Source organism: Misgurnus anguillicaudatus, unplaced genomic scaffold, assembly GCF_027580225.2.
Source record: "Misgurnus anguillicaudatus unplaced genomic scaffold, ASM2758022v2 HiC_scaffold_29, whole genome shotgun sequence".
Classification (NCBI taxonomy): domain Eukaryota; kingdom Metazoa; phylum Chordata; class Actinopteri; order Cypriniformes; family Cobitidae; genus Misgurnus; species Misgurnus anguillicaudatus.
The window spans coordinates 8130092-8148080 of NW_027395279.1; the positions used below are offsets into that span (position 1 = coordinate 8130092).

The 17989-nt window shown below is 34.2% G+C and overlaps 2 protein-coding genes across 2 annotated transcripts in view; both read left to right on the forward strand.

Annotated features, from left to right (window-relative positions):
• Positions 1–10905: 10905 nt before the first annotated feature.
• LOC129421636 (adenine nucleotide translocase lysine N-methyltransferase) lies at positions 10906–14337 on the forward strand. Its single transcript, XM_055177229.2, has 6 exons — positions 10906–11021; positions 12783–12946; positions 13028–13132; positions 13376–13516; positions 13670–13720; positions 13821–14337. Exons 2-6 carry the CDS (start codon positions 12785–12787, stop codon positions 14016–14018), a joined length of 657 nt encoding a protein of 218 aa, XP_055033204.1. The 5' UTR covers positions 10906–11021; positions 12783–12784; the 3' UTR covers positions 14019–14337.
• A 1780-nt stretch (positions 14338–16117) lies between these two features.
• The window catches only part of LOC129421315 (exportin-6), a 33729-nt gene continuing 31857 nt past the window's right edge, over positions 16118–17989 (forward strand). Inside the window, exon 1 of the mRNA XM_055176739.2 lies at positions 16118–16567. Coding sequence (XP_055032714.1) covers positions 16565–16567 — 3 coding nt within the window. The 5' untranslated portion in view covers positions 16118–16564. The remainder of the gene's footprint in view (positions 16568–17989) is intronic.

The following is a 17989-nucleotide window of genomic DNA, read 5'->3' on the forward strand; positions in this document are numbered from 1 at the left end:
GTAACTGCCCCATTACAGTACACTGAAAAAACAACTTGTAAAATTTACTTAAAAAAATCCTCGTAACAATTTGCACGAACTTTTTTTAAGTAAAATTTACTGCTTTTTTATAAGTAAAACTTACCTACTAAAATCAAATAAAATGTACTTAACCCTTGTGTGGTGTTCATATTTCTGTTACTTAGACAATGTTTGTGGGTCTAGTGGACCCAGAGCATTAATAGAATCTTAAACCAATGCAGTCATACAAATTTATGTATAACTGTTTACAGATGATAACTTTAGCCTCATTGCAAGTAATATAGACAGAATTTATGGTTAATATTTGTCATTTACCACTGATATAGTACTAATTATAGATTAAAGTGCTATTCGTTTTTGTGATAATATGAAATAAGAGAAGAAAATTCTATTCTCCCCCAGATGTTTATCTAAAACAGGGGTGTCAAACTCATTTTAGGCTGAGGGCCGGATGGTAAATAACGCCATGATGTGAGGGCCGGATATTTAAACTTTAGTGTGCTGATAATTGTGTTAATATTAACTAAACAAACCAATTAATTCGTTTGTTCAGCAAGAAAACTAGAGAAACACACAGCTCTGTGAAAACTACATTTCATAAGGTCACACTTATACTGTACATATACACACAAATTTACATCTGTACAAAATCCACTGGCCTTAGGTTGAAAAGCCTTAATTTAACTTCTTTTGCATTATTCCTTAATGCCAATTTTTTTTTTAAATCATTCACTTTTCTTTGGAATATATTTGTAATGAGAACAGTAATTTAGAAAATGAAAATGCTAGATGGGGCAGTGGCCCAAACCAAAAAGGGCACTAAGGGGGTTGGTACTATTATTATGGTTTTAATAAAATACAATGATGTGTTATATTACTAGCATGTGATTATAATGGGAAATATAACAACAAGAATTAAAGTGTGACAATCTGCTAAATATTCAATATGATTTACCTGCTGGCTTGATGGAGCTTTGAATCCATGTTTGCAATGTTGAACTGCCTTTAGCAGCCTCTCTTTCCGTTCTCTGTCGTTATTTTCTGAAGGCATTGGTGTTTTTTGTATTTTTTGTCTACAAAGTGTGCCAACAACAGCAAATTTAGTGTTTATATTAACTTAGATCTGATCGGGAACATTAAATCGATTAGACATGTTTTGTAATGTTAATAAAAATGTGGCTATTTTGTTGTTGTTTGCTTGCTAGCATTTGTTAGCACTTTTAAAACACCGACAGCAAATCATTACCGGAAGAAATACATAAACAAACTTCCAAATTAATAATTCTGTTGTTTAACAACTGATTTAATGTAATTAATCTACCTGTTAATGCAACGAACTTCGGAAACCGTCGTCTTCGCTCTCCAGGCAGAGAGTGGACACAGAGATGCTGCGGAGCGGTCGGGAAAACACGAAGTGGATCACCGGAATAAGTGGATCTTTAGCGGAGCAGTAACAATACAACAGCAAGATTTTTGGGCACCGTGTTTAGTCTATGTTCCGCGTTTTGCTGCTTTCCGCAAGTCTCTCATATTAAAAACGAACTAGACACCCGCCTGAAAGGGTTTTTAAAATATGTATTTCATATTTAATAAATCATCATGCGGGCCGGATTGGACACCTTTGTGGGCCGTATGCGGCCCGCGGGCCGTATGTTTGACACCCCTGATCTAAAATAAGTATTTTCATCACTTTTTCATCTCAAATAAGTTTTTCATCACTTTGATGTTTAATCCTTTGAACTTAGTTTGAAATTGTACAGATTTGTGTCCGTCTACACAGCACAAGCCTCATCTGAAAAGATGCGGTATTATAACATTATCTACACTGAACACATAACCTGTTCATGCCAGCCTACACAACACATAAGAAGCAGATTTTTACTGTGTAGCTGTGTTGCATATGCATTTCTTGCATTTCATAGACGTATACTGTGTCTTCCTGTCCATCTTATGTCCACACACCCTGCAGTACAATGTGTTGCTTTTGGCTACAACCTAAAATGATGAAAATGGTTGGATATGAAATTTTACTTTCTCTATTTCTCACTCTCTCTCACACACTCATACACACACAAACACACACACCATAGGTTTTGTGGTAACTCATGGTTTTACAAATAGTAATCAGTACACCAGTTTACCATGATTACTACACTTTTACTATAATACAACCATGGTTATTTTTTGTAAGGGATATAATGGTAAAATGTAGAATGGTTCCTGTTAGACAAAAGGTAAAGTGTTTGGGACAGTGGGGGGGCAGACAAGTGTTCATGCATGATATATAACATGTTGTATCCTTGCGCTGTTACAGCAAGTGCCGAAGGACAAAACTCTGACATGCATCCATCACATATGTACAAACATATTTACAAACACACTCATGCACTCACAGTCCCAGATAAGAGAAAAACAGAGTAAAGTTTCATAACATATTAAATTTTCACTCTCTTATTACCTCCGGGTCCAGTGGACCCGAACACCACATATGTAATATAAATGTGTAGGGGGGTGTACAGTGTACAGTCATTATAAAGTTGTTTATTTTTATGTTCTTTATAGAAAATGAGCCAAGGCCAATGAATCTGAGGTTGAAACAACAATTAATTGCATAATTTTTCTTTTAGTAAACATTAAAAACGGGTCCCACAGACCCAAACACCATACAAGGGTTAAAATTGCATAATAAAACATATGTTAAATAATTAATTAAATGTTACTTAATTATTTTATTTAGGAGTTAGATTTATTTTAATCGTTTAGGTAAAGTCTATTAGGTTTTTTTTGAAAATTGAAGCACTGCTGTCCTAATAATATTAAATAAATCGTATTTTCTGTTTGATATTTTCTTTACATATTTCTATGGACCTAGTTATTTTTAGTGTTATAAATGACATTATAACACAGAATTCATGACTGACAACAAGTCAGTCAATGAATAAACTTGATTCTGAACAGAAACGTACACAAACTGTGTTTCTGACATGCATTATTAGCAATGTGGAGAGAATTACAATACAATGTTCTGAACAGGGTTCATGTAAAGAAACACTGATCACCTGAACAAAATTATTATTTACAACAAAACAATATCAATAATATAAGAGCTTAAACCTTTATGACATTTTGCTAACAAATATTTAAGTAGTTAAAGTTCTTATCAGTTCTTATTATGTGATAAAGCTTAAAAAATAAAAATATTCAGGCGCAAAGAATTGTGGGTATTCCTTACAACATGTGCAAATAAATGTAAGTAAATTTTACTTAGATTTTTTAGTTAAATGGATTTAAAATTTACTTAATTATTTTAGGACTATGTGTAGTGACTATAAAACAGTTAAATAATACAAGAAAATATCTAATAAGACTTACTATTCCCACACAGTTCATTTTTTACATGAATTAATTGTGTATTTATCATCATTTTACTTAGGAAAATCTAGTTCTCAATAAATGTTAATATTATTATGTAGAAATTATGAGAGTTAATCTAATAAATATTACTACACCAAAAAGTTAGTTTTTTCAGTGTACCATAACTGTACATGTTTTTTACAGTATGATGCCCTTACCGCAGTTCCATTTTACAGTATAATACCCTTACTGTAACCTAGTTTAAAAAAATATATTGCCTTAAAGGGGAATTGAACCCGGGTCACCCATGTTGTAGGTTTGTAACACTACCATTTGATAAAAGTTACTCGCTACACTCCCCAAGTAGCCTCCAGCAAAATTCACATAAAAAAAAAGATTGCACCCTCCTCCTCTAGTTCACGCCAGCGAGCGAACACTGGCCCAATATTGATCCTCATCCTTCCTCAGTAGCGGAGTGGCCATCGGGAGAGTCGGGACATTTCCCGTTGGGCCGGTAGTGTTTTGAGGCTGCGAGGGCCGGTCTGATACATTGCAAGTTATATAGCAACCCCGTCTGGCGGCCTGATGTGCGGCCGCTTCCCGCTGGTCAAACTGTGCAGCCTCTTTGCTCAACACAGTAGGCTATATAAAAGTGCTCAACCTGTTCGGCAGGTCTAACCATGTTTAGGATTTTTTTTAAATATAGGGGGATTATTGAACGGCCCCTCTCCAAATTGCATAGCCTGTCGGCCTTTGATGTGAAAAGCCGCGTCGCCGAATGTCTGTTTATTTCAGTACATACGCGGTCGGATTGATCCATCAAGCGGAGACTATTTGATAGAAAGTGTGGATTAAGGATGTTTAAAATCTCTAGCCTGGTGGTCAGTACTTGAATGGATAAAATCAGCACATTTGCAAAGGTTTATCTCCATATGGCTATATATAATAAATAAAATTTAGAAGGGTAACTTTGCAGTATCACATTTTATATTTTCTACTATTAGATTTCTATTAGATTTCCATATTAATAGACGAGAGTATTCAACTGAAATATATAAATATCCTCACAACATTATTATTTCTCAAAACATTTTAACAAAAATTATTTTCAAATGAATCTGTATTCTAGATGCACACATTATTATGGATATGATTTGAATATTAGACGAGATAATATAACGACAATGAACGTCTCATATGCCATTAAATATCCACATATAAATTAACATTACAGCATAATGAAATTAATAAAAAGACAAGGAAGCAGGATTGGCATGTAAATTGTATTATTATTAGCGGAAAAAAAGCAATATTACTGAAATAATCTCTGAGGTAATGCGCCAAACACGTTAAAATAAATAAGCAATAACAGTGGAAAAAACATTATTATCTCTCAAAACCTTATATGACAAAAATTATATTTAAAGGAAATATTCTTACAGTTATTCAAAGATGCACAAATTATTCCATATTACTCCCGTTTATGAGCACATTCATCTCTGGGCTCGCTCTGTTATGTAATAGCTGATTGACAGGTGCGCAACTCCGTCTTTCAAACAGGTATAATTTCACTCATTTAGGAAAATTAGCCATGATTTAACGATTTTATTAATATTATGAAAAAGTTTTTTTTGTTGGGCAAATTTATTACGATTTGTATTACCCTAGTTTTACTACAAATAGGCTACGAGACATTTTTTTTTACCACGGAGGGCCGGTGGTATACGAAATTTCCCGGTAGATTTTTTGGTCCCACTCCGCCCCTGTCCTTCCTTTTATTCTGCCACTCTCCCGTTTTCTCTTTCTGGTCTCCTCCGACAAAACCTTGGGTATCTTTTTCTTAGTTAAAAGCATAACAAATAAAATTTATTTCATTTCGTAGAGATATTTTATTTTCCATTTTATATGCTTTTATAACACTGTTTTATTCAACTACAGTAGCCCTACTGCTGTTGTTTTACAGCAGTCTACCGCAAATTAAAAAAATACAGTAAATCACTGTAAATTAAAATAATACCCATAATGCAATAAATATTACAGTAATGACCTGGAAAAGAAAATGGTGGTATTTTACTGGGCATTTTGTGGTAAGTAACTGTAGAAATTACAGTTAAATCTAACTGCCTAACTGTGTCTGACATGTTTTTTTTTTGTTTGTTTGTTTGTTTGTTTGTTTGTTTGTTTCTGTAAATAAGCTTCTAATGGATTCTGCCAACAAAGGGGTATTTCTGAATGACCTAAAGCCAGGATTAGGCAGATTTTAGGCATTTGATGAATGTATAATACGTCCCAAGCATTTGGTTAATATCATTATGTCATTTTTGAGGTTGCGTTTAGAGCAGGGGTGGGCATTTCTGGTCCCGGAGGGCCACTGTCCTGAAAGTTTAGCCCCGACCCTAATCAAACACACCTGAAAATTCCAATCAAAGGCTTCAGTATGCCTTGGAAATGACATTCAGGTGTGTTTGATTAGGGTTGGAACTAAACCTCGCAGGACAGTTGCCTTCCAAGACCAGGAATGCCCACCCCTGGTTTAGAGGCTTTTGCATCTGGGGCTTCAATTTTACATCATTGAAATTGATAGAAATATGTTTAATTAGAGAAATGTAATACTAATAATGAATCTTTTGCCATTTCTTTCTGAACATTTTACCTTAAATGATTAAACGTGTATCTCAACAGACCAAGCAATCACTGAAATCATGTGCAACAAATTTAGAAATAAGTATGTTTTATTTTGCTCCATCTGGTTCTTTTAAAGGTCTGAACTAGAGCTTTAACTGTACAAATGATGAACATGTGGCGACCGTAAATATTAATTTGGGCTATAAACATACAAAGCACTTGTTGTACACTGTTAGACAAAATACTCAAAACATGTACCCCAGCTGTCACTGGGGCAGTACCCTTTGAAAAGGTCATCATTTGTACCATTAGGTACAGATATGTACATTTGGTACCAATTTGTGCCTCTGAGGTATTAGTATGAACTCTTTGGTGTACTATTTGAAAGGGTACCACCCCAGTGACAGGTAGATATTTTAACTTATTTTTTCGAGGGCGTTCGATGCGAAGTTTATCACAACATGTATGTAGCCCGTCATGTGTGTGGTTCCTTTTTCAAAATATGTGTTCTGCGCATCAAGTGATCCTGTGTGCATCCTGCCTGCTGCAGACGCGTCTAAAGGGTTTATGATAAAAGAGACGCTCGCGTTTGCCAGATACTTCACTGTTAGACTTTTTATTGTATATATGCGGTAACTCAGTTACTGTAACTGCCCCATTACAGTACCATAACTGTAAATGTTTTTTACAGTATGGTGCCTTTACCGCAATTCCATTTTACAGTATAATACCCTTACTGTAACCTAGTTTTAAAAAGTATATTACCTTGAAGGGGAATCGAACCCAGGTCACCCATGTTATAGGTCCGTAACTACCACAGTGCCACAGTCACTTAATAAAAGTTACTCGCTACACTCCCCAAGTAGCCTCTGTTGTCACTCTCCCGACACTCCGAGGAGCGAAATCTTGCTGTCACTAGTGTTTTGAAGTCTTGAGGTCAAACTCAAATCTGACGGTCAAGCTTTTATCCATAATCCCTTTTTTTGTTTCTATCTACAATTCTCAATAAATTTTTTACACTGCTGATAAACAATTTACATTTTGAAATTTGCTTCACTGCTAAAAGCATAACAAATAAAATTTATTTTATTTCATAGATACACTGTAAAAAAAATTCAGTAGAAATTACAGTATTACTGGGTATTTCTGGCAACTAGCTGCCAGTAACTTATTGTAGATTTTACATTTATGTTACTTACTGGCAACATTTTGTTCAAAGTTAAATGAACATGAAACATTTTCAGACTTTATCTTCTACAGTAAGTTACTGGCAACCAGCTGCAAAATTACAGCAATTTTTTTACAGTGATTTCATTTTTCCATTTTATATGCTTTTATAACACTGTTTTATTCAACTACAGTAGCACTGCTGCTGTCTTTTTACAGCAGTCTACCGCAAATACAAAACATACAGTAAACCACTGTAAACTAAATGTTAATACCCATAATGCAATGCATATTACAGTAATGAACTGGAAAAGAAAATGATGGTATTTTATCGGGCATTTTTTTGGTAAGTAACTGTAGAAATTACAGTTAAGTCTAACAGTGTTGTAAAATCTCATGCACAATCAGAGTTTACTGTTAAGGGAGTGTCTTGCGTGTATTTTGTGAACGTGAGCGTCTCTTTTATCATAAACGGTTTTGATGCGTGTGCAGCAGGCACTTATTTTCACAAAACACATGATGCACATGGTTCACATGACGCAACAAACACACATTTTGAAAACTCATGCTACACACATGAACACTTATTTTGAATTTGCACCCCTCGAATGAGCAGTCACGAGCCACCACTGCTTTTTTGACAGTGACAGATGTTTCCTTGTTACAGACAAATCCAGTGGCAAGAGTTGTTCAAACCTGACCCAGGTACTAGACAACTGGAAATATGCCATCATCTATCAGGTGAAGGATATGCTGGTCAACGATCATGTGTCTGTCTTACCTGAATATGTCAGGTGAGTTTATGTCTTTTGTCACTTGTTGGAAGCCAGCGGTGTGTCACTTAGAGGTTATGCCACATCGCATAACACCAACTTTAGCAGTCTGAGTCCATCTGTCTTTCAATGTTGCATGACCAAATGGAGAAATTAGGATCATATGGCAAAAGAGGAAATGATTATTGGGTCAAAAATGCTTTGATTTTAATGGATCTGTTAATCTGCACAATATGGAGGTCTCAACATGACTGAAAATTTATTGTGCGTCTGAAATCTGTCTGGCAGGTTTATGGATTATTAGTTGTGACAAATGTAGTGTGCATCATTGTGGTTCAATTTCTATGGCACTTATTTATTTTTATTACCTGACTCAAAATGTGTCATTAGTTTAGCTTATCTAATCCAGATGTAACTAAATATTCCTCGGAAACAGGATGCGGGACTGGCTTCAGCAAGCATCGCTGTTGCTCCAGCTCAGATTAAATCCATAATCCTACGTATCAAAGTTTGGCGCACATTTGACATTTTTGTAACTGAAAGCACTGATCACAAATGAGCTCATCAGCAATAAAAAATAATTGTGAATTTCAGATTTATTTATGTTTTCTCTTTGCCCTGAAGACAGCAAACCGTGATGATTCAGGCTTATCTCAGCATCATTTAATGATGTTTCAATAAGCATCTTGTTTGCTTTAATTGAAACAAGAAAATCTGACTTTTATACAGATGAGTTCACACGGTCAACATCACAAATTTGCAGATTTATTTGACTAGACGTAGAAACAGAGCAGAAATCTGAATGTTTCTTATGATGCTTTTATCTAAAATAGCATTTTGATCAGCATTTTTCTTTAAGATTAAACTAACATTTGCTGCTCTACTCCTCACTATGCTGCGTACAATAATGAATTGCTTATTATCTATTTTTATGCAGGATCCAGGGCCTATCTGATGCAGTGGGTGATCTTTATAAGCAGTTTGACACCCTTAAGGAGAACCTGGGGAAGTTAACCAATAAGTTTGACAGCATGGAAAGCTTTGTGGATGAACTTCAGTCAGGACGATTCGCCAGGCCGAAACTCATGATGCCCCCAAGACTGCCTGTCGGCAAAAAGCCACTTCACCCACCCGTGAGAAACCCAGTTAAAGTCACAGACCGAACATTATGGGCACAAAGACTGAGAGCCAGGCGAGGTCCGGGTACTTAACAGATTTAACAAATCACACAGCGTTTAATAAATATAGACATAATAATGCTTTTGGTGGCCTGAGATGGGCCCATCAGGTGTTACTGCTTGGCAAATTATTATTTTGTATTTCAAAAAATGTACCCGGCTGTAGGGCACATTTCATATATAATAGGAAGAATGGGTTATTTGTACAGTATGGTGGATATATAAGATATTTAAGTTTTCATTAAATGGCATATAAAATAATTAATAATTATTTTATTTTTAAATGACATAATTGACAAATGATTTGGGAACATAATTGTTAATGTATATAAAAGATTGTATCACAAATGTATTGAGCAGGCAACAGTTTATTATTTATGTGTAAAAGCATGTTTAATGTAAGGGATGTTATATTGATAATTACGTGGTTGAGGACACATAAACAAATATTGAAGGTACAGTATATGAAATTTTAAAATGTAAACTGACTTAAGCTGTTTTATATTGTAAATGTAAATATTTTATTGCAAACACACATGAATATATATGTGTATATATGTTTGTATATCAAAGTACTTTATTCAAATGCAACTCTGAATAAACATATTGTGCAATATATATTGTAATATGCTAGCTATTATTAACACCATTCAAGTGTTTCACAAATAGGCTACTATATAGATAAAACCACTAGTGACTATAACAGCAACAGATGGTTACAGTAAAAGTATGTTAATGTATCACATTTATATGCTTTTCTTATTCTAAACGATTTCTGATGGATGATGTCTGTCCTCTACTGGACAATAACTGTAAGACGTCTGCTATCCATTTATCATACCTAAAACAATCCGGCTGAATGTGACAGGCAAACAAATGTTTCTTATAATCACATTTTACAAAAAGTATTTTCCTAGATCTAATTTAGTGTCTGATTTTGCTATGGCAGTATTACGTAATTGTTGTTTGGCATTGTTTGTGTTATATAATAAATGTAAATTATAATCTTTTTTGTACAAGAGCATGTTTTTAATTCATCAAAAAACATTTTCAGCGGTCTAGGTCTGACATTCTTGGCAAATGAATGCTTGTGAATAAACTGAAGTTTCTTTCCATGTTTATTTTATAAAACTGAAGTTGTTTATTTGGGTAACTAAACCGCGATTTCCTGCAAACCATTTCAAACGATTAGTTATATAACGGCAAATTATTGCATGAATCATTAAATAAAATCTTTTTACATGTGACATGATGATAATTTTAAATTCATTGAATTCTGCTACACTTAAGAATTAAGCTTTAAAGCTGATTTTTTTTTGTAAATAATATTTCATAAATGTAATATTTAATATTACAAATGTATATTAAATATATCATTAATAATCTTATTTAATATAATAATAAAATGTAATATTTAATATTGCTAAAGAAGTAAGGTAACACCAATGACAAAAAAAATGGTGTATGCAGTCTTTAAGTACATGCACACAAAAATTAAAAATCATTAAGCTGTCATTTATGTGTACTCATAAAGTCAAAGAGTAATCTAATAATGTGGTCTAAGTTTAAATGTTAGAAAAAGAAATCAATTTTAAGACATCTTGCCATACCAAAAGTGGACTGACCCATATCTAAAACATAAACATTACAGTAATTTGTTTCGTTTAATTTATATCGAAGATTATTTTGCCTTTTCATTAGAGTCGGTACGAAGTTTGTCTATTAGATATATAACATCTAATATATTTTACATAAATCTAATTATATGATTAATGAAAATTAAATCTTTTTTTATCTTTTTTTATAAAGCTAACGTGTGGGGCCTTTATTTTAAAAGGTCTCAGCCGGACGTGACGTTGCAGTAATCGCTCTACTGTAAATGTTTACGTCGCTTACAGTGAAGGTTAGTTCAGCTGTTTCTGAATATATGTCAATGTATACCTTCGTATGTTATTTTGGTTTTCTTTTAAAATAAATACTTTTGACACGTGCATGTATGACTTTAATGTGTGTGTTTTTTAAATATACACTAAACTTATGTTGTATACACACTCTTGATTTCTAGTGTTTTGTATTTGACGATCAATGTAGGCTACCTTGTGTTTCATGCACATACAGCACATACACATACAGTGTTAAAGTTTTTACTTATACATATTTTTCGGGTTTATATATTATCCTTGTGTTTATAACATTAGGGAAACCACTCTGCGTTTTAAGTAAAACATACATTTTAAAACGTCCCTATGAGTTTACTGTACATCTGGGCCTGAATTACATACAAAGTTAAATGCATAATATGTAGACAATACATGAGGGTGGGTTTTTTAAAAAGTGGATTACTCCATAATGACTTTATTGATCTAATATGTGACCTATGACTATATTGGGATCTTAAAATTCAGTTCAGTATTCTTTTCTAATAAATAAAGCATTGGGGAGCCATTGTGACTTGCCAACTTAATGCTAAATTCAACTCATTGCACATCAATAGATGAAACCTTGCACAAATAACATATTGGGCAATCCAGTATTACTTGATAGTAACTTTTGTCTCTGATCTGATGACAGTATTGGTCTTCAGGTTGATTGACACCAGCAGCAGATGCCACATCAAAGATGGGTGTCGACTCTTCATTTTAACCCTTTGAAAGGCCAAATACTTTTGCACTTTCAATATGTTCAAAATTGAACATTTATTAATATTAACCATGTGAAATCTACAGGTTACTTGCATATTATTTTTTATTTTATAACAATAAGAGAATATAACTAAAACATCTATAATCATTAGTCTTTCAAAAATGTATATTAAGGTATACAACAAATTAAAATGTTATCACATATATATACACTAGTCAACAATTGAAGTGGATCAAAACCTTTTCTAAAAGTTGTCTTAAAATCAATACCCAATACCCGTTCTTGTCTTAGGACAACTTTGATAAACGTTTTTGATCCACTTCAAATGTTGACTAGTAGGGATGCACCGATACCGATTTTTGGGCCGATACCGATTTAAACAGACAACTTCTGGCCGATACCGATACCAATATTAAACACTTGTATACTATACAGTTGGTCTATTAGCTAGTTTATTTCTGCATCAAATTATTTTTACTGAACATGGATTGGATCTAATTAACATTCAACTGACCAACATAATAAGAGAGGCACAAATTAAGCTAAAACAAATATAAGAAGACAGCATGACAACCTTCAAAGGTGTTTTTTGCTATTCAGCATTTATTTTATTAACATCATTAACTCATTTTTTTTACATATAATGGATTTTTTTATGCAGTTAATTAATAAACAATCGGTATCGGCCTTTCTCGTGCTATTGCCGATATGCCGATGGTTTCAAATTCATCAAAAATCGGCCGATAAATATCGGTGGCCGATACATCGGTGCATCACTAATATATATATATATATATATATATATATATATATATATATAAACACTTGTTTGTTTAAAGTCACAATGACACAATGATAACTAATAAATCAACCTAGCTGCAGTTTGAATAACCATTGGGTTGCCAGCCCCAACTTTATACAACTAACCACTTTTCACAGGACCGGTATCAACCCAGATACAAAGCAATCTATTATAAGGATATCTAAAAAATATATAATTTATTGTTTATATCATTATTAGCAATGGAAGATGACATACAAGAGGAGATTCTTTCACAGTTCAAAGAAAAGCGACTTGGCGGCTGGCAAATCTTACAGATTGCGGCGGGTACAGGTTTGGCCGCATATGCCGTCTGGGCAGGAATTTTAATGCCAGGCTTCCGCAGAGTGCCATTAAAATTACAAGTAAGATTTCTTTAAAAAGGTGTTAATGCTATAATATAAATTTTAAAATGTACCATACTGATATATGTCACTGTAATCTAGGTACCCTATATGCCAGCTAGCAGATCTCAAGTATGTAACGTTATGACTTTGCTGAAAGGCAGATCTGGAGCCATAGCTGACCTGGGTTCAGGTGATGGCAGAATTGTAAGTGATCACCTTCACTTTTACCCTTGTGCAATGTCAAAGGCCCTTAAGGAAACTCGAACCAGTCTGCGACATGTTTGCAATGCCTTTGGCCAGTCATGCAAGACTAAAGTGAATGGGGAAAGACAAATATCTCTAAAATAAAACAATTAAACTACATATTTCTGACCAACAAACCTGACATCAACTGCACCATTACTTTTATCTCTTATCTCTGTGTGCGATTATTTTAAATGTGTACAGGTATTAGAAGCGTGCCGTCAGGGCTTCTCTCCAGCAGTCGGCTATGAACTCAACCCCTGGCTTGCTCGACTTGCATGTTTTCATGCATGGAGAGCTGGATTTCATAGAAGTGTTTCATATCGACGAGAAGACCTGTGGAAGGTAATGTGAATATTTATATAATTCACAAAAAAATATGATCTTAAACTAATTTTAATACTATACAGTGCATAGAGTCTCTTATGCTTAGGTCAATACTATACTGTACTATCCAGACAAATCTTATATGTGTTAACATCCTGTTTGTCTTTTTAGGTTGATCTTTCAACTTTTAAGAATATTACAGTATTTTTGGCCCCTAGTGTGGTAAGTACCATAGTAATGTCAGTGCTTTGCAATACAGAACCTTATATACAATTTAAAATCTTACATCTTTATTAAATGTATTGTACTGTGTGTTTTTCAGCTAAGTCTTCTACAAAAGAAGTTGTTGGCTGAACTTCCTGAAGATGCCTTGATTGTAGCCGGACGTTTCCCGTTCCCTGATTGGACGGCGTGTAGGATAGAGGGTGAGGGTGCAGACAGAGCGTGGGCCTATCACATACAAGAATTGAGACAACACTACCAACCAAAGAGCGAAATAGTGTCTGACCAAACCAACTAATTATTTTAAAACCAGCTTGATTTTATTATGGTTTTACATTATTTATTAATTGTTTGCACAAGATGTTTTTTAAAATATTTAACTTGCATAACTAATACATAAATATTTTCTATGTAGGTTTTATTTACTTTTTCTCAGTTACACAACACTGAACTTGACAAAAACAAAGCTGCTGTCTGTGTGAGTTCCTTAAAGTGTTTTAACCCATCGGTAACTTCCTGTTTCTTAATGTGACCTAGATAATGTTCAGTGCAATCTTCAAGTTTTAGGTATTTATCATTTGTAGAGAAATTTAATAAATCTTATTTATTGGAAGTCATCTTTATTCTTTAAGTTTCTGAATGTTTTACGTTTCTCGGTTTGCAATCTTACTAAACATGTCCTTTACTCCATGGGTTGCATAAGCTGAAACCGTTGAGTAAACCACATAAAACAACTCGATGAGAAACGCTGTCTCTTTCCCACCATATTCAGAAATGATCTACATGCACATATACTGTATATGACACTAGCTTTATTATTTCCAACCTGAAAGTATCAAAAATATTTTAAGATTTTGAATTCAAGGCATGCAAACTTCAATGTCATGGACATGAATCACATCTTAAGAAGTCATTGAAAGTTTATAGAAATGTTTAAAATTATATTATGCATTTTTTTGTTCAGCTATAAAATATTTCTGAAACTTCCCTCTTAAAGTGAAATTCATTTTAAAATTAACTTAATTTGTCAATAATCACAAACATCCAGAAATGTCATGGAAATGTAAAAGTGTGGGACCATAGTAATACCACAATATTCCTATAGTACCTTAAAATATCATATAAATACCACAGTATAGTAATGTGGTCATCTTCAATTACTATCAGAATAACATCACTGTACCATGGTACCACCAAAGTGCTAAGTAATAATAATATAATTTATAATATGTATTATATTATAAATAATAAAAGATTATTATTATTATTATTATTTAATATTAAAAATATTTTTATTTCTGTACAAAATTAATTCTCTCTTTTCTGAATATGTAAAGCAATAGTGTCCCAAATACTATTACAATGAATGGAGCACGTTGAATACATTACGCATCCTGTCATAATGAGGCAATACCTGCATCCTCAATGAGTACATAATGCACCCAAAATGTGTCTTGTTGTGGCCGGTTTCATCCGGCCCGAAGATTAAGATTTCACTTCCGGTAGTTTAATAGGTAGAGAACATTCGGTGACAAACGTTACAATAACTAGTTACCCATAACTGTTTTAGCATAAGAACAGATACTTGTGTTCCTCTAGGGGGCGCTTAGCGGCCCACAAAGCCGAATTAAGGCTCATTCAAATTTGAGTGTCATTGGAAAATTTGTACATTAATACAATAATTTCAATGTATTATTCACCAATATTGTTGACTTACATTGAAATAAGAATGCACTAAAGTAATTTTAATAAAATACGTTATTTAAAAGACAGTGGCCGTTTCTCAAACGGAAGGCTGCATCCTCCAGAGGTCGCATATGCAGGCTGCATACGTCATCAAGCCTGGTTTATTTAAATTAATTGAGCATACATGCGCAAGTCATAAACCTATCACAAAAAATTACGATTAACTAAGAATAAAATTCAAATTTATATTTGTTAATATTCTGAAATAAAAATTCTTAATGACGTATGCAGCCTGCCAAAGCGACCTCTGGAGGATGCAGCCTTCCGTTTGAGAATTTGTCTTTTCGGACCACGCACGGAGAAAAACATTTGTGGACACAAATGCCATGCAAAAACTTGATGGTGATTACATTTGTATTTGTATTATGCTCGTTATCTTAATGAAACCAGATTTTTTTTTATATTTTGAAACTAAAAACCTTGAAAGCAATGCGTATATGCAGCTTTCTGTTAAATATTCTTTTGGCATACACCTGGTATATGTTGTATTATGTACTCTTGTATGTACAATATGTTTTTTATGTACAATATGGTTCTCAATTTTATTAATTTAGAGACATCCGCAATAAGCCCCGCCCACTTAAGTAACCACTGCCTCACGCTATCCGCCTTTCCAATCGCTTATTTCTGTTTCTATTAGGTCGACGTCATTTCCGGGAGTTTAATGAGCAGAAGAGAGAGGAAGCTGAGAAAGGCCTGCACGATTCCACTAGCCCAAGGAGTGGCTCTATCAGCCTTCACAGTGCTCAAATTAAAACACCGAGTCCCGCACAGCGGTACCAACCCCCGAGAATTAGAGAAGACAGCCCCGACATATTTTCAAGACCGGTGTTGTGTTTATTTTCTAGATTTTACGCCGTCGTTTCATGCGGTTTGTCTCCGGCTCTCCGGACAGTGTCGTCCCCCTTTGAGCTCGCGTCAGGATCAACAATAATAACAAGTATCCGGGAGCCCGAAACGGGCCCGGGCGTGTGCGGGACAGCGATGCGGGCTTTCGGTGTTTCCAGGAGGTGAGAAACACAGTTCCCCGGGGAAGCATGAGCGAGCAGAACCGCATCAAACTCATATTATAGCCGCATTAAAGATCCGAGCCTGGGCATGGTAAGTTAACATTCTTGCATATGTGTTTACAAGACAGTGTTTTGATCTAGTATGTGCCTTATGCAATGACCATTAAATCGAAACTACATGCACTTTTAGTATTCACGTCAAGGCCTGAATTGCATTGCTTCTGAAGCGCCTGTGTTTATCAAGAAATAATACTAACGTCAGGTCGTTGTGTAATAGGTCTGAAATGGATTGATTTTTCAATATCTGTCATATAGTACCGAACGTTAGGTGAATGTGCATAATGTGATGCGACACAATGTGACAGTAGCTCAAGATATTTCAGTAGTGAACGCACATCAAATGCATGAGCTTGTCAATCAGTAATTGATCAGCACATCGTGCGTTTTAACCTAAATCAAGCTCTACATTGATGAAACGGTCATACTGGCCTCTGTTTGTGTGTGTGTAACGGTGTCCTAATGCATTCATGACAATTTGAACAGCAATGAGGAAATCAGAAACGCTGCGACGTCATACTGCACGCATTGAAGTTATGAGCAGTGAAGCAACACCCGACGTGTCATGACTCATACAAAGAATTCAAAACCCTGAGCAGCAGCATCATCAGCAGCAGCCCACTTCCTGCATTAATCTTCCTCTTTCTTCATATATTTAAACATACTTTCGCACTTATATTGAATGTGCGTGTGAAAGTGTTTGGCCATTTAACGTGAAATACTCATAGGAAACAACTATTTGTTTTGTTTTTAAGATGGACAGGCACGAGCACAGATTTCGTATTCAGATGTTAAATTGTCTGTTTCACTTAACATTTTTTGATTTAGCTCCAATTAAAATAATTGCTTAGTATTGTGACTCATTTCATTATAAACATTAAAGCACAAACATCAAATTGAGTTGGGTATTAAAGGAAAATAGGATAACTTGCTAGTTGGGCTGCAGCTAACGATTATTTTCATAATCGAATACTCTGGCTTTTTCCCTTCTTCAATCAATCGGATAAAACCGAAATATTTACCCAATTTCGATTTTTCACTTATTGTAGCTAAATAAATAAGACACTATATTAGGACATTCACGTGTAGAAGTGTACTTTGTAGTAGTATGTGGCTTTTGTACTTAGAGTACACTACCACACTACTAACTAATGTATTTTTTTATTTTAGGCCTCAAATAAAAAAGATTGTGCAGCTTGTAAATAGTAAAACATATTTAAGCATAAAAATATGAATAAACGTGACATGTGTGACAAGGAATTTCATAATCGATCATTATCGATTAGTTGTTTCAGCCCTACTTGCTAATGATATGCGGTAGGAAAATGCTTTATATTTTTTGTGCAATCATTTTAAACTTGAAATATGTTTAAAAACTGAACATCATATAACAGGCGTGCATATTTAACTTTCTAAAACTTGGACTCTACACAACTTTGGAAGTATTAAAAATCAT